General features: G+C 38.0%; 1 protein-coding gene across 4 annotated transcripts in view; it reads left to right on the top strand.

The window, feature by feature from the left end:
* dctn1b (dynactin 1b) overlaps positions 1-25222 on the top strand; it is a 46551-nt gene extending 21329 nt beyond the window's left edge. For 3 of the 4 annotated variants that reach the window (XM_067422059.1, XM_067422057.1, XM_067422058.1), the window contains 25 exons: positions 5584-5601; positions 7223-7243; positions 7336-7509; positions 10234-10431; positions 10529-10733; positions 10928-11006; positions 11096-11255; positions 12636-12740; positions 12840-13031; positions 13155-13268; positions 14186-14338; positions 15407-15567; positions 15656-15824; positions 16178-16246; positions 16322-16534; positions 16609-16770; positions 16996-17127; positions 17216-17341; positions 17436-17578; positions 19212-19381; positions 21700-21812; positions 21909-22095; positions 22173-22246; positions 22327-22416; positions 22499-25222. In XM_067422059.1, the coding sequence (XP_067278160.1) occupies positions 5584-5601; positions 7223-7243; positions 7336-7509; positions 10234-10431; positions 10529-10733; positions 10928-11006; positions 11096-11255; positions 12636-12740; positions 12840-13031; positions 13155-13268; positions 14186-14338; positions 15407-15567; positions 15656-15824; positions 16178-16246; positions 16322-16534; positions 16609-16770; positions 16996-17127; positions 17216-17341; positions 17436-17578; positions 19212-19381; positions 21700-21812; positions 21909-22095; positions 22173-22246; positions 22327-22416; positions 22499-22636 (3366 nt within the window). In that variant the 3' untranslated portion in view covers positions 22637-25222. Of the gene's footprint in view, positions 1-5583; positions 5602-7222; positions 7244-7335; positions 7510-10233; positions 10432-10528; positions 10734-10927; positions 11007-11095; positions 11256-12635; positions 12741-12839; positions 13032-13154; positions 13269-14185; positions 14339-15406; positions 15568-15655; positions 15825-16177; positions 16247-16321; positions 16535-16608; positions 16771-16995; positions 17128-17215; positions 17342-17435; positions 17579-19211; positions 19382-19489; positions 19951-21699; positions 21813-21908; positions 22096-22172; positions 22247-22326; positions 22417-22498 lie in introns of those variants that run through there. The other variant, XM_067422060.1, reaches the window with a different exon arrangement.
* Positions 25223-26816: the final 1594 nt, after the last annotated feature.

The following is a 26816-nucleotide window of genomic DNA, read 5'->3' on the forward strand; positions in this document are numbered from 1 at the left end:
ATCGGGACTGCAGGTAAATAAGCGTCACGTGAGGATAGCGAAACGGCAGCTCTCATGGACACAAATGTTCCAGGCTGTGCAGGGGACGTGAGGACTTTTCATACCCTTCCCACAAATAAAAGATATCAACAGTCATGGTTGAGGTTTATTATAATCGGATACCACAACAATTTATTTCAAGATGGTTCGTTTGTTCGGCCAATTTCAAGCAAGCTTCGCTCAGTGTCTTAAACTGAAGAAAGGGGCAATTACAACTGTATTCCTGCAAGCAGTCAGTAGTGATTTATCCGCTTATTGACTAGCTGTTTAAACTATTTCTGATTAAATTGAAAGTTTCTTAGAGCGACAGCATTGTCTAGATAACGCAAGATGTTAGTACAGTAACAACAGGAAACTCCAAGTACCATACAAAACAAATTAATGTGTCTAATGACAAAGGTTAATATTATTTCGTATTACAAAATACAACCGTAGATGCGTTGCTTACAGATCGTTCACTCGATCCTTCTAGCAAACGTCACCTTTTCCACCATATAAGTTAAAACGATAGTCATTTGACAAGGCTATTAATTTTGTAAAAATAAATATATTTATATTTTTGAGAACTGAAGTAGGCCTATTATGTTTTTGCATGCTTGTATTTCAGAGTACATCACAGTCACTGCGTAGCCTACATTGTGACTAATGTTATATAAACATGCAATATCGTTGACGAAAAAAGACGAGTCTAAAATTTAGTTGCGGTTGCCAGATTTCAGTCATTTAAATCCCCCAATCAGAGCTTTTCAAAAAAAAGAACACGAATACTATCCAGTTTTTTACCTAAACGTGTACAATATGGCAACCATATGCACGCGAGCTCTCTCTGGCGCGCGGATGATCTGAAAACACCAATAAACAAGTAAGCTGCATTTCAGCAATCTCCATATGAGATGTTCTGCTTAAAGTGTCATTCAATCGGTCTGTGTTCTGTCAGGACTCACGAGCCGCTTCCCTGAACAACTGAACTGCTGTGAGCTGCTGAAATAAGCCAATCAGAGCAGAGCTCAACATTAATATTCATGACTCTTCCAAATAAGGCAAAAACAGAGCATTACATCCTAGGGACAATTTGGGTTGTAAATGGACCTGTAACACTGTATCTGGACCGTTTTTGCCCTTAAATGAGCCACATACTATATGTAGATATCAGAGAACAATTTAACATTTGTTTCAACTTATTCTAGGGCACCTTTAAGAGTCTATGACATAAGACTGTGTTTGTTGAAAGACTCGATTCCCCCTGCGACAGACCTTGTACTGCAGCCTGGCTTGGCATTAGCTGTCTTGTCATTAGGTCACCACTGAAATATTGAACGCATCCCTGCAATTTTTTTTTTTTAAATGTCAGTTTGTGGGTTATGGTTTTTATGAGGATATCTGGTTCAGGCTGTCAATATGGATTGTTTGGAGCTTGTGCTATGAGGTTTAAGAAAAGAGTCGGCATTTAACTGGCTTATAAACATCACTTCTTTCATATTAAAACTGGTAACATCAATGCATTTATCATTACTTTGGTAATAGAAGCAACATTATATTTATAACATCATACATTTTTTGAAGTATTATATTAAAAAATTATAATATTTAATATAGAAGTTATATAAACTATCACTTAATATAACATTTTGTATTTATAAGAATATTTTAAGTACAGTGAATAAACATATGAACTACTCACTGTAAGTAGACAGGTTCTGTGATGTGTTCAAAAATTTGCAACAATTGCTTGATTACAGGAAACCTGTCATTTAGTTTTAATTAGTACTAACTTACAACTAGAACGTATTATAGAGAGAGACCTGAAAAATGCAGCCTGACAATACAACATCCCCCTATCTGTTTTCTACAGCACATCACTTTTCTCTGTTGCAGAGCTGTAATGTGATACATCAATCTTTCTCCATCCCTTCCTACTCTGTTCTGTAATGGATCTGCATATGATACGCTCACAAACCACAGTAATGCATTTCAAACATACAGAAAAACACATTTCATATCTTCAAATGTTTTATAAAGAATTAGGGTTACCGCTTATTTTAACAAATTAGACCTTTTAAAGTGTTATCCACTTCACAATAAGGTCTATTAATTCATTAATTAACATTAACTACGACGAGCAATCTAGTTGTTACAAATAAATTACAATGTTTATTAATCTTTGTTAACGCAAATAGGCCTGTTCACTGTTAGTTCATGTTAGCTCAGGTCTATTAAATAATATTAACAGACACAAATTTCGATTTTAATAATGTATTAGGAAATGTTGAAATGACCTAAGAATAAATAAAAACGAATAAAAAATGTAAAATAATTTTTCATTGTTAGTTCATGTTATGTAACCAAAACCAAACTACATCTCGGCTGACTATTTTCTTTTTCTGGCTAGCCAATTAAAAGCCGTGACTCAGCGAAACAGATGCCTTTAGCTTTTTGGTTGGCCAGAAAAACTGCAGAGCTCAACCTAATGCTGTTTGACACAAGACCGAAAACAACAACGCCAGAATCAAGCCAGAAACGCCAAATGTAAGCCAGATTTGAATACCTGTAGTTAACTTATGCGTACCTGTTGTTAGCTAATGGGTGGCTGGGTACCTGTAGTTAACTAATGGGTGGCTTAACTATTGGGTACCTATAGTTAACTATTGAGTACCTGTAGTTAACTAATGGGTGGCTTAACTATTGGGTACCTATAGTTAACTATTGAGTACCTTTAGTTAACTAATGGGTGGCTTAACTATTGGGTACCTATAGTTAACTATTGAGTACCTGTAGTTAACTAATGGGTGGCTTAACTATTGGGAACCTATAGTTAACTATTGAGTATCTTTAGTTAACTAATGGGTGGCTTAACTATTGGGTACCTATAGTTAACTATTGAGTACCTGTAGTTAACTAATGGGTGGCTTAACTATTGGGTACCTATGGGTACCTGTAGTTAACTAATGGGTGAGTGGGTACCTGTAGTTAACTAATGGGTGAGTGGGTACCTGTAGTTAACTAATGGGTACCTGTAGTTAACTAATCGGTGAATGGGTACCTGTAGTTAACTAATGCGTGAGTGGGTACCTGTAGTTAACTAATGGGTTAGTGGGTACCTGTAGTTAACTAATGGGTACCTGTAGTTAACTAATGGGTGAATGGGTACCTGTAGTTAACTAATGGGTGAGTGGGTACCTGTAGTTAACTAATGGGTGAGTGGGTACCTGTAGTTAACTAATGGGTGAGTGGGTACCTGTAGTTAACTAATGGGTTACTGTAGTTAACTAATGGGTGAGTGGGTACCTGTAGTTAACTAATGGGTGAGTGGGTACCTGTAGTTAACTAATGGGTTACTGTAGTTAACTAATGGGTGAGTGGGTACCTGTAGTTAACTAATGGGTGAGTGGGTACCTGTAGTTAACTAATGGGTGAATGGGTACCTGTAGTTAACTAATGGGTTACTGTAGTTAACTAATGGGTGAGTGGGTACCTGTAACTACAGGTATATGTGGTTACATAATGGGTGGCTGGATACTCATTGTTAACTAATGGGTACCTGTATTTAACTAATGGGTGGCTGGATACTCATTAGCCCCTTTCACACTGCACGTCGAACCCGCAATATTCCCGGAACATTGCCGGGTCGCCTTCTGTGTGAAAGCAACCACGTCCCGGGATTGATTACCGAATTCGACCCGGGTCGGGGACCTAGTAATATTGCGGTATTCGACCCGGGACGAGCGCTGTGTGAACAAAAGCCGAAACTAATGCCGCAACGTGTACGTAGTTATCGTGCGACTCCTAGAGCTTGTTTTTTCAATAATACAACCCTGCAGTGCCAGAAGAGCTAGTCTTTGTTTTAAACGCAGAGAGTGTTCGTATTCAAAAGAAACTAAAATTAAACAAGCAGAAATGTGCGCAAACTGGACATAAGTCGAGACCACGGAGCTCCTTACTATCCGCGCTGAAGCTGAGATCGCTCGCCATTACACGTCACATCCGGATGTCACGTGTCAACTCGACCCGGGACCGTTAATCGCTGTGTGTGAAAGCGCACATATTACGGCATTTCGCTGGCAGTGTGAATGGCCGGGTCGCATTATCCGTGTATTTGCCGGAATCGCAGTGTGAAAGGGGCTATTGTTAACTAATGGGTACCTGTAGTTAAGTAATGGGTGGTTGGATACTCATTGTTAATTAATGGGTACCTGTAGTTAACTAATGGGTTACTGTAGTTAACTAATGGGTAGTGGGTACATGTAGTTAACTAATGGGTACCTGTAGTTAAGTATTGGGTGGCTGGATACTCATTGTTAACTAATGGGTACCTGTAGTTAAGTATTGGGTGGCTGGATACTCATTGTTAACTAATGGGTACCTGTAGTTACGTAATGGGTGGTTGGGTACCTGCAGTTGAAAATTCTCATGGTGCCCCCCTCAGCACTAGGTGCCATACACGCGTGGTGGGAGTGGCGGCACTGCCTAAACTGCCAGTGTAAAAACTCCCTTTATATACTTAAAATGAGAGAAATCACTGCTTATTCTGAATTTTTAAGTTTAGGCTTAAGAGACATAAACTAGTTCTAATCTTCATGCTGTATTATTGATTATTATTGAATAAGTATGGTTTCACTAATAATAAAAATACATTTCCATAAAGCATGCATATTTGTCCATACCCATGTTGATAAGAGTATTAAACACTTAATTTAAACTTTATTTAAGATAAATTTACAATTGCTAAAAATGTGTGATTAAATTGTGATTAATCGCGAGTTAACTCATGACTCATGAAATATGAAATATTTTAATCGATTGACAGCCCTAATTATCAGTTTAAACCATAAGTTGGTAAAACAGGTGGAATTGCAGCATGGTCTGCCTGCACTCATACTTAGACACGTTCCTGTCGCTTACTCTGCCCTGAAGAGCCCATAGAGATACTAATGGAGTGTTGCTAGGATACATGCTAGACTCTCATCAGTCCCTTCCTCTCTCCCTCTTTCCCCTTTTGTTACAGCCTGTCTCTCTCTCTCTGTCTGTCTGGAGGGAGGGGTGTATGTGTAGTGATGTAATGTACTTGCTAAGCAGCCGTTGGCACAGCAGAGCGGCACAGAGAGCTTACGAGTGGAAAGAGCAGGCGAGCGAGAGATGGATACAGACAGAGAGAGAGACGGCTACTGTTTAGTAGAGCCTCAAGGACAGCATTATAATCAGAGCAGCTTAGAAAAGAGCTCGGTTCTGTTCTTGTAGGAGAAAAAGGCTTGAAATTGCTGCAGTGCAAGAGAGGAGAGTCATTTCAGCTGCAGCAGACACAACCTGCAACACCGTCGCTGTGTGTGTGTGTGTGTGTGTGTGTGTTTGTGTGTCTGGCTAGGACTTGCCAACTGCTGTATGAGTGTTTGCGGCTTTGCTGTGGGCTTGGCCTGCTTTCATCTCGATCTGCTGCTAATGTGATTCAATCCTTTTTCCTGCTCTTTTTCTGCACCTGGTGTGTGTGTGTGTGTGTGTGCGCACCTGTTTGTGTCTTTTTTCTCTTCAATCGTCAATATGATGAGACAGGCACCTACGACTCGTAAGGTACAGATTGTTTACTACTTCTGTAGCATGCAAAACGCTCAGTGGTTGTTGCCTTGCTAGGGTGTTTGTGTGATTCTGGAGACAATTTTCTATTTATGTCTCTGATTTTTGGTGTGTCAGTGCATGTTCTTATTCTTATTATTGTATTAATTGAATTAATTGTATTAATTGAAAAGTTCATGTTAATTAAATTGTTTGATTAGGACATTTTGTTCTCTTAATAGACAACCGTAGCTAAAAAGATCTGATGATATACACTGAACAAATAAAAATGTATGAATGTTTCTGCATTTTAGATCAAAATAACAAAACATGTGTTATTAATTTAAATGAATAAAGCCCTTTACAAGAAAAATAATTCATTAAAAGAAGTTTGTTCTCGTTTCATGATAAAATAATAGCTATATATTGTATATACATTATTGTGGTTAGTGGATCATATTCATAGCTGAAGTGATTCATAAAGCTATATAAATATTCATTTATATATAAGTTATGCTCTTTTTTAACAATTACAAATATTTCACAAATGGCAAGTAACCCACTGAATTAAACATGTTTAATTTAGAACTTAGAACTTATGATTATTACCATAAGTGTGACTTTTGGGGCAACTGTTTGTAGGCCTTTATACATGTATGTTATGTTATGTTTGGGGCCAGTTAGATTTAAAAAAAAATGATAATAGTTTTTTAAGGATACATTGAATTGCTCAAAAGGGACAGTCAACAAATTATAACAAATTACAAATTATTAATGTTACAAATTATTTCTTTATTTATTAAATAGATTCAGCTTTTTTGATATTTATGTTAATCAAAGAATCCTAAAAAAGTATCATGGTTCCCACAAAAATATTAAGCAGCACAACTGTTTTCAACAATTATAATAAAAAATAATGTTACTTGAGTAGCAAATCAGCATAGAATGATTTCTGAAGGATCATGGGACACTGAAGACTGGAGGAATGGTGCTGAAAAATCTGATTTTGCTATTAATAAATTACATTGTAAAAATATATTTTAAAAAATAGTTAACAGATATTTTAAATTGTAATATTTCATAATATAGTAAATGCAACCTTGGTGAGCATAAGAGACTTCTTTCAAAAACAGTAAATATCTTAATGACCCCAATTTTTTGTAGGTTAGTGTAAACTTTTATAACTGGCATATTTATTTAGAATATTTCACTATTATGTGTTTGTACAACAGCTTTGTCTGTGTTGTAACTCTACGACGATCTGTATAACAATACAAACATGTGCTGACCATCTGTGTGTGCATGCTTGTATGTAAATGAGTACTTGTTTGACCCGGTTGGTGCCAGGCACTCTGCTTTGTGGGCAGACAGACAGTTTCCTAGAGTGTGTTAGTGTTCGACTCTTTATGTGCTAAAAGAGTATTTTTTTGATGTTAAGGTGACGAGACAGCATTTGATGAGATAAACGTTAAAGGTTACTGTGGCTCACACAGACACGTTTGGAGTTCTTGTTTAATGCATTTACCTTACTAATCTTTACTATATGCGTGTTTTCCCCTGTTTTTTCTTTGATTCTGCTTTCTTCATCTTTCTACTAACCTGTGGTGGTCGTATATCTGTGTGTATCTCCTCTCCTTAGACCACGGCCAGAAGGCCCAAGGTGAGCTCAGTCCTGCAGGTCAGATGTATAATTTGAGAGTAATTGTTATAAGGTGAGCTTCCGTGACCTCTGCGTCTCTCTCTCTCTTTCAGCAAACACGGGCTGGAGTGGGTGTGAAGGTGGGCTCTGGATCAGCGTCTGCTGGAGAGATGAGCAGCAGTGAACCCAGCACGCCTGCCCAAACCCCACTGGCTGCTCCAGTTATACCATCACCTGTGGGAAAACTACCCTCTCCTGGGGCTCCTCCCATCCCAGGCCCCACCAAGGTAAGATGCTTTTAGTCACACATGGTTACAGACACAAATTAACCACTGTTTTGTTACATTATGGTTCAGTTTTTTTTTATACTCGAACTTGTCACGGTTTGTTACCACTTTTTTGCATCATTTGCACTTAAAATTTCTGTAAAGGTTTTCAGTCTTCAAGGTCACAGCTGTTGTGAAAGAACTCACTCAAAGGCTACTGACCTGGGCTGTGTTCGAAATCCTATACCCTCTTTTACTATTCCCTACATTACTCCACTAATATAGTCCACTTGAAGGAGTGAATGAAAACAAGTGCGTGAATTCGGACATTGAGTTTCCATGTATAAACCTTAATTAAACAATTGAATAATCAATTCAAAATAAATGTATACCTGTATGATATTATGCTGGACCAGTGGTTTGGTAAATTGATGGATGGATGATTCAGCTGCAAGTCGCCCTCTTCAGGTCAGACGCGGGAATTCATTCGGAGCATGACTCTTACAGTGCATTATGGGTATTATCTATCCGTTGAGTGTACTCAATACTCTATATATAAAAATGTGTTGCCTTGACAAAGAAAATAACGCTAGAGTTTATATACAAATTTTTTAAGTTATGACAACTATGAATATGAATTTATGTTTAACCAATAAGCTACACTGAGTTAAAGTAACAATCATTTGTAGCATAAACACACATTTTTAAGCCGCTTTAACTACCAGAGTTGTATCCCTGAAACAAATTAATCTTATCTATTTCAGTTCAAATCAACAGCTATCATAGCACATGCTTGCATAACTTATTTAAAGGGCACCTATTATGCCCCTTTTTATAAGCTGTCTCAGATGTTCCCAGAGTGTCTGTGAAGTTTCAGGAAAAAAATCCTACCAGATCATTTAATATACCATTCTGAAACTGCTAAATGTTGTGTTTGGGCTGTTTTGTGTGTGTCTCCTTTAAATGCAAATTTGCTGCTGCTTCCTGCCCCAGAGGCGGAGCCTTCACACCCTGATGCATCTGTTTGGTTTTGATGATCACCTCTATCGCGGACATGCTCACGTGACATTGCAGTCAAATGCACACAAGGTTATGTCAGAAACATGAATAACTTTAGTAGCTTTATTAAGAACACATTTCTTGCTGCTGTTAAATGCTCTGGCAAGGAGATAAAAATGGTGGACTGTGTACAGCTCTCTGAGGGCGGGTTCTTTGCTAATATGGCAGTGTCCATCAACACTCGTGGCCCCAACACAATGCCATAATCTGCAAACGGCTTGTTCTGAGACACTTCTTATGATTTATGGGGATTAAAAAAGCAGTGTGTGGATTTTTACTATTATAGGGTGGTTGTGTACACACACTGCTAACAAACATTTATGTTCAAACACCATGTAAAAGGGAATTTTGCATAATAGGAGGTGCCCTTTATGTAACATTTATATTTAATGAACAAGACTTGTCACTGGCGTTAGCACAGGCATTGCCCTAAGAGTCAATATAGTGTTTACCTTCAGCACAATGGTAACCTCAAAAACATTACAGAAACTCTTTTAAATGTCAAACATAACAGGTTTTTTCCTTCACTAAAACTAAATCAATTAACACTTCATTTCAACATTTATTCTCCTTATCCAGTCCTATGCAAAGCATGCTGGGAACTAGAAATCATCTGCCTTATTTCCGTATTATCATGTCAATTTCATTAAGTTATTTCAACCAAATTGTTTTTAAAAAAACAATTAATGCAGAAATTTGAGTTTAAATTACAGATGATATTAAGTTGATCAAGATTATGTCAACAGAACTCTACAAAATAATGTTTGCAACTTAAAAGGTTTAATTAAACCAATGAATTAGAATACATTTTTAACTTTGCATTTATTTAAGTTATGGTAAAAATTACTTTTTAGAGTGTATATCGGTTTTACACTCATTATTGCGGTGCATTATGGGATTGAATAAATTAATTTGATAGCATTCACTATTTCGGACACAACTGCAACATCTTTCCCCTCAAATAGTGCCATATTTAAGAGCATAAGGGCTGATTTCGGACACAGCCCTGTTGTCACGCGTTGCAGCTGTGAAGCACATGACTCGTGAAGCATTTGACAAAAAAGTCTTTAATCCAATGATCCAAAAATCCAAAACAAGAATATGCAGGAGAACTAGTTACAATAAACTGACAATCTTTTTTTCAAAGATTACGGCCATCCCAGATTTGTGGCATAATTTCCACCACACTGAACAATTTTAGTGTAGTTGTTTGCAGTGGAGACAACCTTTTCAGTGAAGAGCTTGAGAGGAAATAGCAGATGTGTGTTGATGGGATGTGTGTAGAACAGCAGATGAGGAAAAAATGGGGGAAATATGACATTTAAGCAAGAATACTTTTATTGTGTCAATTCTAATCAAGCAGTAATTTTACCTATACTGTATATGAAATGTTAGCTATGAAATGGTCTAAATGCTATTAAACATATTTTGAGATATTATGGAAATTAATGAAAAATTGCATAATTCTCTTGTGACGCATGTACTGTATGAACAAATACAGTATGGACAAGTCAGTTACTTATGAGAGTGAATTTTATTTCCTAAAAGTCCACAGGGCCACAAGTGCCAGTAGTTGTAGAAACACCTAAACCATTCAGAAGGTTCTTAACTGTTGAGCAACAAAATACAGAACATAGCATTTCTCTACCATTCATTCTCTGCTTGCATGCATTCACTCTCTTGCAGGAAGAGGAGTCACTGCGTGCCCAGGTGAAGGATCTGGAGGAGAAGTTGGAGACACTGAAGATGAAGAGGATGGAGGACAAGGCAAAGCTGAAGGAGCTAGAGAAACACAAGATTCAACTGGAGCAACTGCAGGAGTGGAAGAATAAGATGCAGGAACAACAAAATGAATTGCAGAAACAACTCAAAGAGGCCAAGAGGGTATCAATTATATTTTTTTACAGCATTGTAATAGTCCAGAATACTGTATATCATGATAAGTGTCATTGTGTGGATAATTACACTCATATCCATGTAGGAATCCAAGGAAGCTCTTGAAGCTAAGGAACATTACATGGAAGAGATGGCAGATACAGCAGATGCCATTGAGATGGCCACACTGGATAAGGAAATGGCTGAAGAACGGGCCGAATCATTGCAACTGGAGGTTGACGCTCTAAAAGAGAGAGTGGATGAGCTGACCATGGACTTGGAGATACTCAAACATGAGATAGAGGAAAAAGGTACAAATAAATTATCTTGCGCACAAAAAGGCAGCATTTTTTCCATTTTTTCAAATACAGTAAAAACAGTAATATTGTGAAATATTACTACAATATTTTGAAGTGCAATTTGTTCCTGTGACATCTTACTTTTGAATGGTAGTGTGCATATACATTTCAGTACATCAGTTAGTTATTAATCTCTGAAAATTCAGGTTCGGATGGAGCAGCATCTAGTTACCATGTAAAGCAGTTAGAAGAGCAGAATGCTCGACTGAAGGAGGCTTTAGTGAGGTGAGTCTGTGTTCAGTCCCATTGTTCAGTCGATGTTTGATTTGATGGTTCTCTGTGAAGATTATAATACAAATTGCTCTGTGCATTAGGATGCGTGACTTGTCAGCATCAGAGAAACAAGAGTACACAAAGCAACAGAAACAAATGGAGAAGAAGAATTTTGAGCTGGATACCATAAGATGCCAGAAAGAGAAACTACAGGAAGAAATGAAGATGGCTGAGAAAACTATCGATGAGCTCAAAGAGCAAGTGAGTTGTGCCAGTACTAAAACCGAGAGCTGTAGTGACCGCTTATAATATCTCTGTGAGATCTTAAAAACTCTTGCAACAATTATTAGTACTTTAAAAAGAGTTAAAGTAGCAGTTAAAGTTACCTTAGATTGGGGGAAGTACCCTTGAAAAAAAGGAGTAGTGAAATCATGGTAGAGTGGGAATATACTGAACTATATATGTACCATGGTACTAAATTAATATCACATTCATGTACCATAAGGTACACCGAGGTATTTCAAATACTATGTCCAAAAGTTATGCTAAATACATTATAACTTCATGTTGTTTTGACATGTCCAAAAATATTTTTTTATATTTGTATCATGGTAATGAATGAATATCATATTAATGTACTATGGTACTATATCCAGTAAAATGTGGTGATATCATATGGTAGTTAAAGCTATTTTAAAGATTAATCGAGCATAGCGTTGGTTAAGGCAGGTCACGTTAGTCAAGTTCGCATCAACTGACTGTCAGCTGATCGCATCTTCCTATACATTGTAAAAATAATATTTAAAAAATAAGTAACTTGGTTGCCTTAAAATTTTGAGTTCATTGAGATTAAACATTTGAGTTAATACAATGAATATTTTTGAGAATCTTCAACCTTTATTTAAATATTATTAAAGGTGCCCTAGAATGAGTTGAAACAAAATTTTAAATGTTCTCTGATATCTACATATAGGGTATGTGGCTTATTTAAGGGCAAAAATTGTCCAGATACAGTTTTACAGGTCAATTTACAACACTAGAAATGTATCCCTTGGATGTAATGCTCTGTTTTTGCCTTATTTGGAAGAGTCATGAATATTAATGTTGAGCTCTGCTGTGATTGGCTTATTTCAGCAGCTCACAGCACACATCCCCTCCTCCATCCCCAGCTCCTCCTCGCGTCCAGGCAGGCTTTGGCATTCTGATTCCCCTTGAATCAGACTAAATTCACGAATTATGTTATTAAATTGATATTAATGATATCTGCAATACATTATGTTGGTTCGGTTCTGTTTACCCTAAGCGGGGTTATCACTGCTCACCCTGACATGGGCAGGGAATTCTTGTCCAGAACAACAGAACCATACCGCCAATCAAAACAATATGCTAATAGTCAATCATTGACTATAGTGATCCTGACAGAACTATGGTTCAAAAACATGTTTTTTTTCCCATTGCATGTTCAAAGGAAAATATATTTAAATGTAATTATTATTATTTAATTATTGTTGAAATAGAATGTATTTAAATATAATATTAAAACATTATGTAGTTATTGTCAGCTTAATACCATGGTACATTTTTGGTGCTTTTCCTTAATGTGGGTATATGGTAATGATCCCTATGGTATGTGTGTGTCAGGTGGATGCTGCTCTCGGGGCAGAGGAGATGGTGGAGATGTTGACGGAGCGTAATCTGGACCTGGAAGAGAAAGTACGGGAGCTGAAAGAAACTGTCACAGATCTGGTGAGTGATCGAAGACCGTGTGATGTACAGCATGTTGAGGTTGTTGTGTATGTGGTTCAGTTGTATTTGAGCAGTATTTGTGTGCATGTGCTGATGTAGGAAGCCATCAATGAGATGAACGACGAGCTGCAGGAGAACGCCAGAGAGACGGAGCTGGAGTTGAGAGAGCAGTTGGACCTGGGTGGTGCCAGCGTCAGGGAGGCGGAGAAGCGCGTGGAAGCGGCACAGGAAACGGTGGCAGACTACCAGCAGACCATCCAGAAATACAGAGAGCTCACGGCACACCTACAGGTTCTGCTGAGCTTCACAACACACAGAACACACCATATTAATGCTGCTTAAAATGCCCAGCTTCCAAATCACAGTGTTTGTGAAATGTACGTCACGTAATTTGTGTGTGTGTGTGTGGAGCAGGAGGTGAACAGGGAGCTGATGAGCCAACAGGAAGCCAGCGCTGAGCAGCAGCAACAGCCAGCGGAGATCTTCGATTTCAAGATTAAATTTGCTGAAACCAAAGCCTATGCCAAGGTGAATGCAGTGAACACATTGTAACAAGGTTTGAATGTTAAATGCTCGGCGAATGTTCAACATAATACTTATTATGAAATAAACAAACAACAAAACTAAAGTAAAGCGGCAGCCCCTCATGGACGACTGCCGTGAAAACTAAAACACATATAAACTGTGTTTCTTGCCGTTGCACCGCTATTCAGAGTCCAATTCATAAATTAATTAATGCAGTTTCTTTTTAATGAATCCGTTGAATGAGTTGGTTATTGGTTTAAATAATGAACTGAAGTTCTTCAGTGAGCTGTTCAGTGATTATAGTGTTCATTTTGAAAGAAATGTTAACTTTTTTTTGTAAGGTTAAAGGGATACTTCAGCCTTAAATGAAAATGAAGTCATAAAAAAACAAAGGCTAGAAATCTCAAAAAGGTTCTTCACTGAGTAATATCTCTGGACCAGAACTCTGTGTGTCTAATGACAGTCAGATTGACTATTGACAACAGATATATTAATCACATTTTTCTTTTTCTGGGTGAGACTGAGTGAACTGCTATGTTAACAGGCACACACATTTTTTTATTCATGACTTAATTTTACTTTTAGTGTGAACTATCCCTTTAACAATAACTGTTTTTGTTATTCATATGACAAAGTGTACAACATAGTCTGATTTCTGAAAACTGCTTTGCCATCACAGGAATAAATTACATTTTAAAACTGAAAAATAGTTGTTACATTTAAATTTTAATAATATTCCACAATACTAGTGTAAAAAAAAAAATCAGCCTTGGTGTTTATAAGAGACTTCTTTGAAAAACATCTTACCGACTGTGTTGTTAGTGGGTGTCTGCCACCTGTTGGTATATATATACAAATCTGTAGGAAATGTCTCTGTATGTGTCTCTCATATAAAAATGTATGTCTGTTTGTGATTCTAGGCCATTGAAATGGAGCTGCGTAAAATGGAGGTCACTCAGGCTAACAGACAGGTGTCACTTTTGATTTCCTTCATGCCTGACTCATTCCTGAAACATGGAGGAGACCATGACTGCATCTTGGCTCTACTGCTTATCCCACGACTCATCTGCAAGGTGAATGTTCTGACTATATGTGTGTGTGTTTACATACAGAGTGTACACAATATTTGAAATGACTAATGTATGTCATATCAATATCTTTTACTATTTTCACAACATGTTATTGCATTGCTGTTTCAGTTAGCTTAGCCACAGTTGGTAGAGTTCATAACTACACCATTTTGCTGTCAAAACATGCATATCATTTTCTCTGTTTGTTTTTTAATTAGTCACATTCATAGCTCAGGTGATTCACACTCAAATGTTAGCACAAATGCTTTAGCCCAGGTCTTTTCATTCCTTTACGTTTTAGGATGGGATTCCTCACACAAAGGACATCTAAAAGACATATATTTTTATTTCAATCTTATAGTTTTTATTTATTAATTGTTTATTTATTTACTTATTTCTTTTATTTATTGTTGTTGCTTGTATCCATTAATTGTGAAAAATATTATACAATTTATAAAATATTATTTGGTAAATATTTAGTTAATATATAGTTACTGCATTTATTTATTAGCTGTTTTGTTTGCTTATTTATTTTAAATAATTAATTAAACTAAATACATATTTGTTTCAAGCTATATTTATTCAGATTAAGTTATTATTATAATTATTATTATTTCATTCACTCATATCACATTTTTATTTATTATCATTTTATTATTTTTATTTAATCAAATATATTTTATATATATATATATATATATATATATATATATATATATATATATATGTATGTATGTATGTATGTATGTATGTATATGTGTGTGTGTGTGTGTGTGTGTGTGTGTGTGTGTATGTGTGTGTGTGTGTATATATATATATATATATATATATATATATATATAAACATACATACATACATACATACATACATACATACATACATACATACATACATAATTATTTGTTTGGTTTTTTTTACATTTTCTAAACATTTTTACATTTTCTTCAAACAGACCCCAGTTTGAAAAATTGTCTTCAGCATGTGCACAAACCACTAAGCCACAGGTCCTATCCAAGATATCTTTTTGTGAGTTTTGGTTGAATGTGTTTGTGTGTGTGGATGTTTTTCAGGCAGAGCTGATCAGTAAGCAGGCTCAGGAGAAGTTTGAGTTGACTGAGACGTGCTCTCAGAGGGCCGGGATGAGAGGAGCCGCCGGCGAACAGCTGAGCTTTGCTGCTGGACTCATCTATTCTCTCACATTGCTACAGGCAGCACTGCACAAATATGAACAGTAGGTTTACCTGAACTTGCAATTTAAGAAGCGTTAACACCTTTAAGAGCATTAAATATGTCAATAAATGCCATTCTTTTTCATGCAGTGCTCTGAGTCAGTGCAGTGTGGATGTGTACAAGCGTGTGGGTTCTCTGTACTCTGAGATGAGCGTTCATGAGCGATCCCTGGATTTCCTCATAGACCTCTTGTACAAAGACCTGCTGGATGAAACCGTCAATGTGGAGCCTCTAACCAAAGCTATTAAATACTATCAGGTATCATATCATATCATAATGTCATTTCGTAACACATGAATTGCATTAATTTAACATCTCATTTATACATGTTGTGTGTGTGCATGCGTGCGTGCTTGATCTCCTTTTTCCCCGCTATTTGTACATGATTGATCTATTTAAACTATTTGTCAGAACTTTTAGAGTGCAAAGAAGCTGAGTTATGTTGATTCTCCATCCAACTAACAGAAAACAAGAAGTTCACTGTGTATCATGATAGCAAATCAAACCAAAACTTGCCTTAGACACTACTATTGTTCACCTTTTAAACAATGGTGTTTATTCAACAAGTTCAGGTCTAGTTATCTATTGACATGCATTCCTCTTTATTGCAGCACCTTTACAGTATTCATCTCGCTGAACAGCCCGAGGACTGTACCGTGCAGCTAGCGGACCACATCAAAGTAAGCAAATCCCTTAGACGCACACGTCAGGTCTGTTACACACATCTAATAACACATCGTCATGTGTGTCTGTAGTTTACCCAGAGTGCTCTGGACTGTATGGCAGTGGAGGTGGGGCGTCTGAGAGCCTTCATACAAACGGGACAGGATGAGGAAGGGTTTTGTGTGCTGCTGAAGGATCTGGACACTTCCTGTAGTGACATACGACAGTTCTGCAAGAAGATCCGCCGTCGTATGCCAGGCACAGATGCACCGGGCATCCCAGCTGCCCTCAGCTTCGGACCACAGGTGATGTGCATCCAGATCTTATTCATATACTTTATACGTTCAATTCTATACATATTTTCGATATATTTTCATAGGTGTGTGAGACCTTGGCAGAGAGCAGAAGGCAGCTGGCCTGGGTAAATGCTGTGCTCCAGGAAGTGGCAGCAGCGGCCGCTCAGCTCATCGCCCCTCTCAGCGAACATGAGGGACTTCCAGCCCTCAAACTGGAAGACATGGCCTTTAAAGCAGCTGAACAGGTATGTTTGGGTGAATCCTGTGAAAACATGTCTGGGTCACCACAAAATCGAAAGAAAAGAAAAAAAACACACTACTGGGGTCAGTAAGGTTTCTTTAGAAGTATCTTATGCTCTATCTCTTATGCATATCTCTTAAGTATCTTATGCTCTATCTCTTATGCATATCATATTAATGACAATGTGGGGATGTAATTTAATCTCTTTGGATCTTTTTTTCCCCTTCAGATCTATGGGTCACAGGGCATTAACCCCCAAGAGTGTCTGCGGCAGTCATGCAGTGTTGTCATAGCAACCATGAACAAGATGGCTACAGCTATGCAGGAGGGAGAATATGACTCTGACAGACCACAGAATGGGGTGTGTCTAGGTCCTCTGTTAGTTTGTCCATCTGCCTGTATATGTACTGAATGAATGTATGAATGTTTCTTGTGTGTCTATTGTATAGATATCTCCCGTTGAAGTCCGAGCAGGGGCGCTAAGGGCAGAAATCACTGATGCTGAAGGACTCGGTCTCAAACTTGAGGACAGAGAAACTGTCATCAAAGAACTTAAGAAATCCCTTAAAATAAAGGTAAAAAACACTCATGCTTACATATACTAGGAGGCACAAGATAAAATATTAAAATGATGTGAAAAGGCTGAGTGAAAACTGGTCTTGTTCATAGGGAGAGGAACTGAGTGAGGCCAATGTGCGTCTCAGTTTGCTGGAGAAAAAGCTGGACAGTGCGTCTAAAGATGCAGATGAGCGAGTGGAGAAGATTCAGACGATCCTAGATGAGACGGATTCACTCCTGAAAAAGAAAGAAAAGTAAGAGATGATTGGGGTTCTTGTACATATTTATGCAGCAGCTTGTGACCCTAACTTCTATGTGGGTCTTAATGGGATAGGTTAAAGGGATACTTCACTGCCTTTTCATATTAAACTATGTTATTCCCTTAACTAAAACGAGTTGAAACATACCTCTCTCGTCTCAGTGCGTGCACTTAATCTCTCTGACACGCAGTGACGATCTGATAGCATTTAGCTTAGCTCCCTAAGCCCAGTTCATTCACTATGGAACCAAACAGAGGTCAAGTTAGAAGTACCAAACACCTCCACGTTTCCCCTATTTAAATACAGTTACACGAGTAGTTGAACGATCAAGTATGGTGACAAAATAAAACGTGGCGCGTTTCTAATTGGATTAAAAAGGAGAACTATAATGTTTGGCGGAATAGCACTTCTGAGAGTACTTCGGCTCGGCGCAGTAAAAAGTCCCGGCCGAAACATCTTCCCTCACATCTCCCTATTGACAGAAATGAGAGAGTGAGGTGTGAGGAAAGATGTTTCGGCCAGGACTTTTTACTGCGCCGAGCCGAAGTACTCTCAGAAGTGCTAATCCGCCATACATTATAGTTCTCCTTTTTAATCCGATTAGAGAAGTACATGGTTTTATTTTGTCACCATACTTGATCGTTCAACTATTCGTGTAACTGTATAAATAGGGAAAAGATGGAGGTGTTTGGTACTTCTAACTTGATCTCTGTTTGGTTCCATAGTGAATGAACTGGGCTTAGTGGCTAAGCTAAATGCTATCAGATCATCACCGCGCGTCAGAGAGATTAAGTGCACTGAGACGAGAGAGGTACGTATCAACTCGTTTTAGTTAAGGGAATAACATAGTTTAATATGAAAAAGCGGTGAAGTAACCCTTTAACCAAAAATAAGAATTCTGTCAATAAATCACCCTCATGTCGTTCCAAACCCATAAGACTTTCATTTATCTTCGTAAAACAAATGAAGATCTTTTTGATAAAATCGGAGAGCTTTCTGTTGACAGCTATGCAACTGACACTTTTTAACGCTTCAAAAAGTTTGTTCAATAACTCAAAAAGGCCTGATTGCTTTATGTGATGAACAGATTGAATTTAATGTGGCTTTTATTCACATAAACATTCATCAACTCACACATCAGTTGTGGTAAACGGAAGCTCAAGCATGTTCGCTTGACGTGCGAGAACCAGTGGGGTTTATTCTCGTGCTATGCAGCACGTTTGAGCTTCCTCAAGAACTAATGAGGTTTGTTTTTGCATGTCAAGCTGTTTCAGTTGCGCTTCTGTTTATGTGATCAATGTTTGATTAAATGTGAATAAAAGCCTAAATTCAATCTATTCATCATATAAAGCGATCAAGTATCTTCAGAAAAAAACGCTCAATTCATATGGATTAGTTTTACGATCTCTTTATGATCTTTTTGAAGCGTCAAAGTGGTAGTTGGGTAGCTGTCAATGGAGTGACAGAAATCTCTCTGATTGCATCAAAAAGCCTCATTTGTGTTCTGAAGATGGTTGAGTAATTAATTACATAATTTTTAGGGGAACTATCTGTTTGATGCCCTAGGATTGTGATAAGGATACTATACTGTAAAAAAGGCATTTAATATGTGTATTATATTCCATAGAGAGTTTGAGGAGACCATGGATGCTCTCCAGGCTGACATAGACCAACTAGAGGCAGAGAAAGCAGAGCTTAAGCAGAGAATCAACAGCCAATCAAAGATGACCATTGAGGGCCTGAGAGGAAGTCAAGCCTCGGGCATCGCCTCCATTGTGACTTGTGGCATCTCTGCTGGTAAGAGACAAATAATGGGATCAGTTCAGATTGAACAGTTAGTTCAGATGTCTTTTTAAACATCTTTAAACGGTCTAATGTGTCTTCCATTGTTTGTATTCCTTGTAGAAGAGCAAAAAGGTAAATTTGTTGTCCGTGTGACATTGAAACATCCCCAGTTATCCTCTCATGGTCCTTCTGTGTGCTGCATGTATGCATGCAAGTTATTCTTGCTTATGTTACTAGATATAATAATATTTAGTTTGTGCTTTACAAATATTTCATCATGTTTCCCTTTCACTAGTTGCATGTCCTGTAAGTTAGGCTTATTTAGTGTTCGTCTCTTGATTACTGTCCTTTATTGCACAGAATGCTTGATTCTGATTGGTCAATCGTGACATTATGCTCAAGTAATTTGAATGGCTAGACTGTTGACTAATTTCCTACACCACAGTTTAGTTTCCTTCCTTATACGTAGCTTTCTGCGTAGTATTTCATCACTCCCATAAACTCTGTGGTCGATTTCTTCTCGTCTAAATTGTTTGGTCAATTAAACTAAACAAAAATAAACTTTTTAGGTGAAAAGTTGGGGGTTATTTTTGTTACTTACATACACTGATCAGGCATAACATTATGACCACCTTCCTAATATTGTGTTGGTCAATCTTTTGCTGCTAAAACAGCCCTGACCCGTCGAAGGCATGGACTCCACTAGACCCCTGAAGGCGTGCTGTGGTATCTGGCACCAAGACGTTTGCAGCAAATCCTTTAAGTCCTGTAAGTTGCAAGTTGGGGCGTCGATGGATCGGACTTGTTTGTTGAGCACATCCCACAGATGCTCGATTGGATTGAGATCTGGGGAATTTGGAGGCCAAATCAACACCTCAAACTTGCTGTGCTCCTCAAACCATTCATGAACCTTTTTTTCTTTGTGGCAGGGCACATTATCCTGCTGAAAGAGGCCACAGCCACCAGGAATACCTTTCCATGAAAGGGTGTACATGGTCTGCAACAGTGCTCATGTAGGTGGTACGTGTCAAAGTAACATCCACAAGGATGGCTGGACCCAAGATTTTCCAGCAGAACATTGCCCAAAGCACCACACTGCCTCTGCCAGCTTGCCATCTACCCATGTGCATCCTAAATAAAATAAAACGTGATTCATCAGTCCAGGCCACCTTCTTCCATTGCTCCATAGTCAAGTTCTTCGTGCTTCCAGTTCTACTGTTGGCTTTTTGGCGGTAGACAGGGGTCAGCATGGGCACCCTGACTGGTCTATGGCTATGCAGCCCCATAGGTAACAAACTGCGATGTACTGTGTATTCTGACACCTTTCTACCAGAACCAGATTTCCAGAGCAGTTTGAGCTACAGTAGCTCATCTGTTTGATCTGACCACACAGGCCAGCCTTCACTCCCTACGTGCATCAATGAGCCATGGCCACCCATGACCCTGTCACCACTGTTCCTTCCTTGGACCACTTTTGATAGATACTGACCACTGCAGACTGGGAACACCCCACAGGAGCTGCTCTGACCCAGTCGTCTAGCCATCGCAATTTGGCCCTTGTCAAACTCGCTCAAATCCTAACGCTTGCCCATTTTTCCTGCTTCTAACACATCAACTTTGAAATGTAATAAAATGTTCACTTGAGGCCTAATATATCCCACCTACTAACAGGTGCCGTGATGAAGAGATAATCAGTGTTATTCACTTCACCTGTCAGTGGTCACAATGTTATGCCTGATCAGTGTATATGCTTTGTAAACCTAATATTTGAATTATAATATTTGAAATAATAATTAAATTATTATGATCTCCGTTAAGTGGACTATTAAGAAAATCCTGAATGGATTGAGATGTCACTGTTTTTATACACAATAGCTTAATAAACACTGGTAAGAAACAGTAATATTGTGAAATATTATTAGAATGAAAAATAACATCATTATTGTCATTTCGTAACACTTTAGTGTCTTCAGTGTCACACAATCCTTCAGAAAACATTTTAATAAGATTATTTTGCTGCTCAAGAAACATTTCTTATTATTATCAGTTTTGGAAAACATTCATGCTGCTTAATATTTTTGTCTGATAATTTTTTTCCGTATTCTTTCATGACTAGAAAGCTCAAAGTTACAGCATTTATTTGAAATAGAATCCTTTAAACATAAATATATCCACTGTCACTTTTTAATTTCCACAATATAATGAGTCCTTGCATTCATTTCTTTAAAAAAAATACTGAACACCTAAAAATTTTAATGGTACTCTATATACATTTTTACTATTTTAGAAAAAATATCAGTTGTTTGTCTTTGTAACATGTAATTCAATAGGTGTGTGTGCAGCTGCAGGATTGCAAGTGATAGATTCCCCACTGCTGACTCAGCAGATTGAAGCTCAGCGACTCAGCATAAAGCACTTGAAGAACGAGAACAACAGACTGAAGGTCTCTCCTACTTCCTTACGAGCACATTTCTTGCGTGCACAGGGGATATAGTCTCACTTTTGTTTCTGTGTGTGCGTGTGGGTGTGTGGACTGCAGGCAGAAAAGATGCGTGCTCAGCTGGCATCGCTCCCTCCTCTGAATGTGCCAAAGCTGGGCTGGCGAGAGGGCTGCAGGCCGGAGGTGTTGTCTAGCGCCCTCTACCGCAAAACAGACCAATTATTGGACACTCTGCTCCAGATGAGTGCCAATGTGAAAGTGGTGGACATCACAGGGAAATCTCCAGGTCTGTCATAATTAGGCTTAACACAGATTTTTGTTGCTTTTACATGAATTATTTGAGTGTTTGTGTTTGGTTAACAGTGAGTCCCAGTGCGCAGCTCCTAGAGCAAACTGCAAGACTGCAGTCACTCAATGACACCCTCGATAGGCTTAAGGTAAAACAAAAAATGCTTCAAAACCATAGCCATAATTAAAATACCTCCTGTATTTACTTAAGCAACCTATTTCTCTGAAGGATGAGGTTGCTGAACACGTAGTGACTCATAGGCCTGGTGCTCAAGTCTCATCCGATTTTGCCACTTTTCCCTGCACTTCCTTTGTGAAGGTAAGATAGATGCACAAATTGACATTGATCCACATCATTTGGGTCTGAATAAATCTCTCATTCTCTCTCTTTCCGCTCTCAGGCAAAGGAGGAGAAGAAAGGAGATGCTGTGTTAGTTGGCCGTGTGATGATGCCTTGCGCCCGAGGGCAGGAACAGGTGCATCGTCTGGTGCTTTCACAGACACAGTTACAGAGAGTCCATCGCATTCTCCAGACTTAAAATGACCCGTCGCCTCTTTCCAAAAAACGAAGCATACTCAAAGCCGATGAATTGAAACCCGAGAAATTGAAACAACAGATATCCCAGCTAACAGGAAACATTCTCAGAGCTTTGGTTAATGTTTTTTTAATGAAACGTTGGATGTTTGTCTAACATTCGGGGAAGGTTCTCTAAAAGTTATGAACAAACGTTACCTCCAGTAACGTTCCAGTAAAATAACTCTTTCCCTGCCATTGACAGAATTTTCCAGCTGTCCGCGTTTTCACTTATACGGTCGGGGCCGCTATTAAGCATCCTCCGGACAAGAACAGAATTTAAAAATCAAAGGACATGTGAAGAACAAGCAGAAACAAGCGATATATGTTAGCAGATGCATATATAAAATAAAGCGTCATCAACATTAAACCACATATAAATCAAAACTGCCTAATGTTACTGAATGAAATGTCGACCCAGGACGAGCCACAGGACGGTAAAAAACTTGATATAATCGATCTATTCCATTTGATCATCGTTCTGAATATGATCTGGATGTAGTCTTTGACAAAAATGCGTTTTTTTTTTCTCAGCTTTTTGTTCAAAATGTTGCTTTTTTAATGATACTTACCCACATTCACATGTTGATAAAAGAAAAGAATGAACTAAGCTAAAACTGTATTTCTTTTTTCTTTTTTTTAAGCAGAGGCTCTGTTCTTTCTTTTGCTATATCGCATGTTTAGATATTCATACAACAAAATATTCTAGGGGCTACAGAAGAAAAAAATTGGTGACACTGGTGGGGAAAGAGTTAATAGAATGTTCATTTAAAAGTTTTCTGGCCTTAATAAACCTTATAGTTGGGTGTTTGTCAGATGTTCGGGCAAGGTTTCTCTCAAAATTATGAACATTTTTCCTGTAATGTTAACAGAATGTTAATTCCAGGTTATCTGGTCTTTAATAACGTTCTCAAAATCTTAGCACAAAAACATTATTTATACATAGTTCATGGATTTGGACATTCGTGTAACGTTTTTAAATGTTACTACATGTTTCAGAACATTCAAAGAACATTTAAAAGTAATATTCGCATAATGTTTGCAAAATTATAAAGTGGAATGTTCTCTTAACATTCGGGATGTTTTGAATGGTCAGAAATACGTTTTCATAATTTAAAGTGAACATTAGCAAATTGATCTTATAATATATTTTTGTTTGCTGGGATTATGGAGAATATATTTATGGCTACAAACCAGTGCTTCATTATGTGAAACTCACACAAGTCAACCACCTGGAAAGCATTGAGTTTGATTTATATCTACCACACCAAAATTAGTGAAAACCATACAATAAGGTTACAGATACGAAACATGAGACATGCTGAGGACGTTTTATTAACAAGGCATGAAATGAATGATTCAGCATGAATCCCTTTCTTTCTCTTCCTGGTTTGGATTCCCATTGATCCATGTTTACAAGTATTTAGCTAACAGGATTTAAACCATGTATGTGTTTAATTGGTGGTGCTTTCTAAGTGATTAGACTTATGATTTTCAACTGAGGAACGATAAAACGGGAAAAAATTCCCGGAGAGATCCGAGCCATGTGATTCGACCAGTAAACCACCTTAGCAATTGCATCATCGCAACATACTAAAAAAACTATGAAAACAAAAAACTCATAGCAGCGCTCTCACATTATCTTTAGAAATTAAGGGTCCATTTAGTTTTGTTTGGCAAATTTTCATGGGCAAAATCCAGCCATTTCAATATGGAATGCCAATTGCCATGCAAAGATTTAAATTTGTTGCACGGATTCTCTGTTAATCGACTTTTCTGTGTGAGACGTGCTTCATACATTGCTTTTAACAATAGACAATTGTTCTTTTTGCTCATGAAATTTCACCAAAATTCTGATAATGAGACCCCACCTTAACAATCAGTTGTTTCATATATAAAGGTGGGTCTCAAACCTTGGATTTTGGTCATTTGATTCATGCAGAGGCCCACAAATACCCAATTTTGGGGCTCTATTTATTCATTATAACTGTGATTGAGTGCACGTTAAATAATTCAACTTAGAACTGGTAAATTTTTCTCTTTAAAACACATCAGAGGCAGTAATCGCCTGGCACAGCCCTCTTCTATACTCAAAACGGCTATCCAGGTGTCAGAAAGAAAGGAAAGAAAGTTTGATTTCACATAAATAACAAGTCAAAGCTTTAACAGCTCTGTGTGCTTGACTGTGATGCCTGAATGTGCCATGCCAATGTGCTTCTGTGAAGAAAATACAATTGTCCTTATGAGTGAATGATCAGATTTAGTGCAAAGCAAGGATGAGATAAAAACATCAGATGAATGAAGCTGTGGGCTCAAATCAAAAAGGACATTAGATAACAATATTTATTAACCGTTGTATATTTGCTCCAAGAGCTTGTCAGTATTCAAGTGGTCTTAAGTTAGCAATGGTTTGCTTTGTTATTATTAAGTTATTAACCTATTAACTGTACAAAATGCAAACTGTTGCTTACAGTATTGTTGAATGTGTTGGCATCTTATAAATAATGTGGATGAATTCATTAAAATAAATTATTATGCCATTAATTGTAAATTGTTTGCCTATATATATATTGTGTCTCTTGAGATCAGAGGAGTGAGGTTTACTCACACAGAAACTGGCCTCCAGCTCAACTAGCTGGCCTCCGGTGTGTGTGTGTGTGTGTGTGTGTGTGTGTGTGTGTGTGTGTGTGTGTGTGTGTGTGTGTGTGTGTGTGTGTGTGTGTGTGTGTGTTATATATTTATACTACGGGGCTGTTGTATGCTTGATTCTGATTGGCTGACGAATGTCCCAAGGTGTGCAATTATTTTTATCGGGGAAACGCATAGGAAAATCAGTTCAAGGCAGGTCTTGTCCGTGTTACAGTTCCATATCACTTCGCTAAATTATTTCAGTTATCAACAGCAAACACCAAAACCCACACTGACACTGACCAAGCAAAGAAATATTAAACAATAGGATAAAAACTATATTAAATTATGTACGAAACACACACTTTCTCCCACTCGAAACCTGACAAATATCTTGAAATGAATTATCTGAACAATTTATTTATATTTTTCCCCCATATAGCGTTAGTCACGCTCATTTGCAGGGTCCACCAGAATTATACACACACACACACACACACACACACACTGGATTTGGCACAGGTTTTACGCCAGATGCCCTTTTGGACGCAACCAGCACTATATGCTCCTCAGTGGGCCAAAGGTGCTTTGGAAAGAGCTTGCATAGATAAAAATAATGTGAAAATGTGGGACATATTTGCATCGACTAACCAGCAATGAAAGAACTTATAGAAACATTTTCCTGAGTCATAAAAAAGGTGATAGCTAAAACCGTTGAGTAAATATGCCCTCTTTATGTTGCTCTTACAAAACTGGTCTGTTTACCACAGTTAAGAGCCACACGACTCTGCATCACTTACTGGAACTGGAGAATATGTTCTTCTTAACATGGCATCAGACAGGATATATTAATCACAATTTGGAATAAAACTAGGTACTAGAAACTACCAGTGTGAATTTGCAACATATGGATACCATCACGGTATTGGACGGAAATAGCACTGCTCCTCACAGCAATGGCACCGGCAGACTAGATCACATCCAAGATATCATCAGATGGATCACATTTGCTGTTGGACTTCCGGGCATCGGCGTCTCTATCTACCTCATGGGCATGCAAGCAAAAACTGGCAAAGCTGCTCCCATCTACCTCATCAGCCTGCTCGCGTCCGACATCTTCAACATCCTTGGGCGGCCGAAGGCCTCTGCGGAGGACACCAAGCAAATCAATATGTCGAGTATGGATATATCCTCCCTGATATTCTACTTCGGCATCATTTCCAACATTGTGTTTATGGTCTGCGTCGCTCAGGAGCGATATCTGTTGGTAACCTGCCCAAAATATAATGCCTTCTGCGTGAAACTCAAGCAGTCGACCATGATTTCATTGGCTGTGTGGGCAGCTCCGTTTGCAATACTCTTCCTGGCTTACCAAGGATATGTGGTCTTGTTTTCCATAGCTCTTCTTCTCCCACTGCCACTCCTAGTGTTTTTCTTTCTGGATTCTTTTAGAGCCTTATGTTGCACAAGACGGCCAGCACCTGTGACTAACAGAAACAAGATTCTGGGTATGCAGG

This window comes from Pseudorasbora parva, chromosome 17 (genome assembly GCF_024679245.1).
Source record: "Pseudorasbora parva isolate DD20220531a chromosome 17, ASM2467924v1, whole genome shotgun sequence".
Lineage (NCBI taxonomy): Eukaryota > Metazoa > Chordata > Actinopteri > Cypriniformes > Gobionidae > Pseudorasbora > Pseudorasbora parva.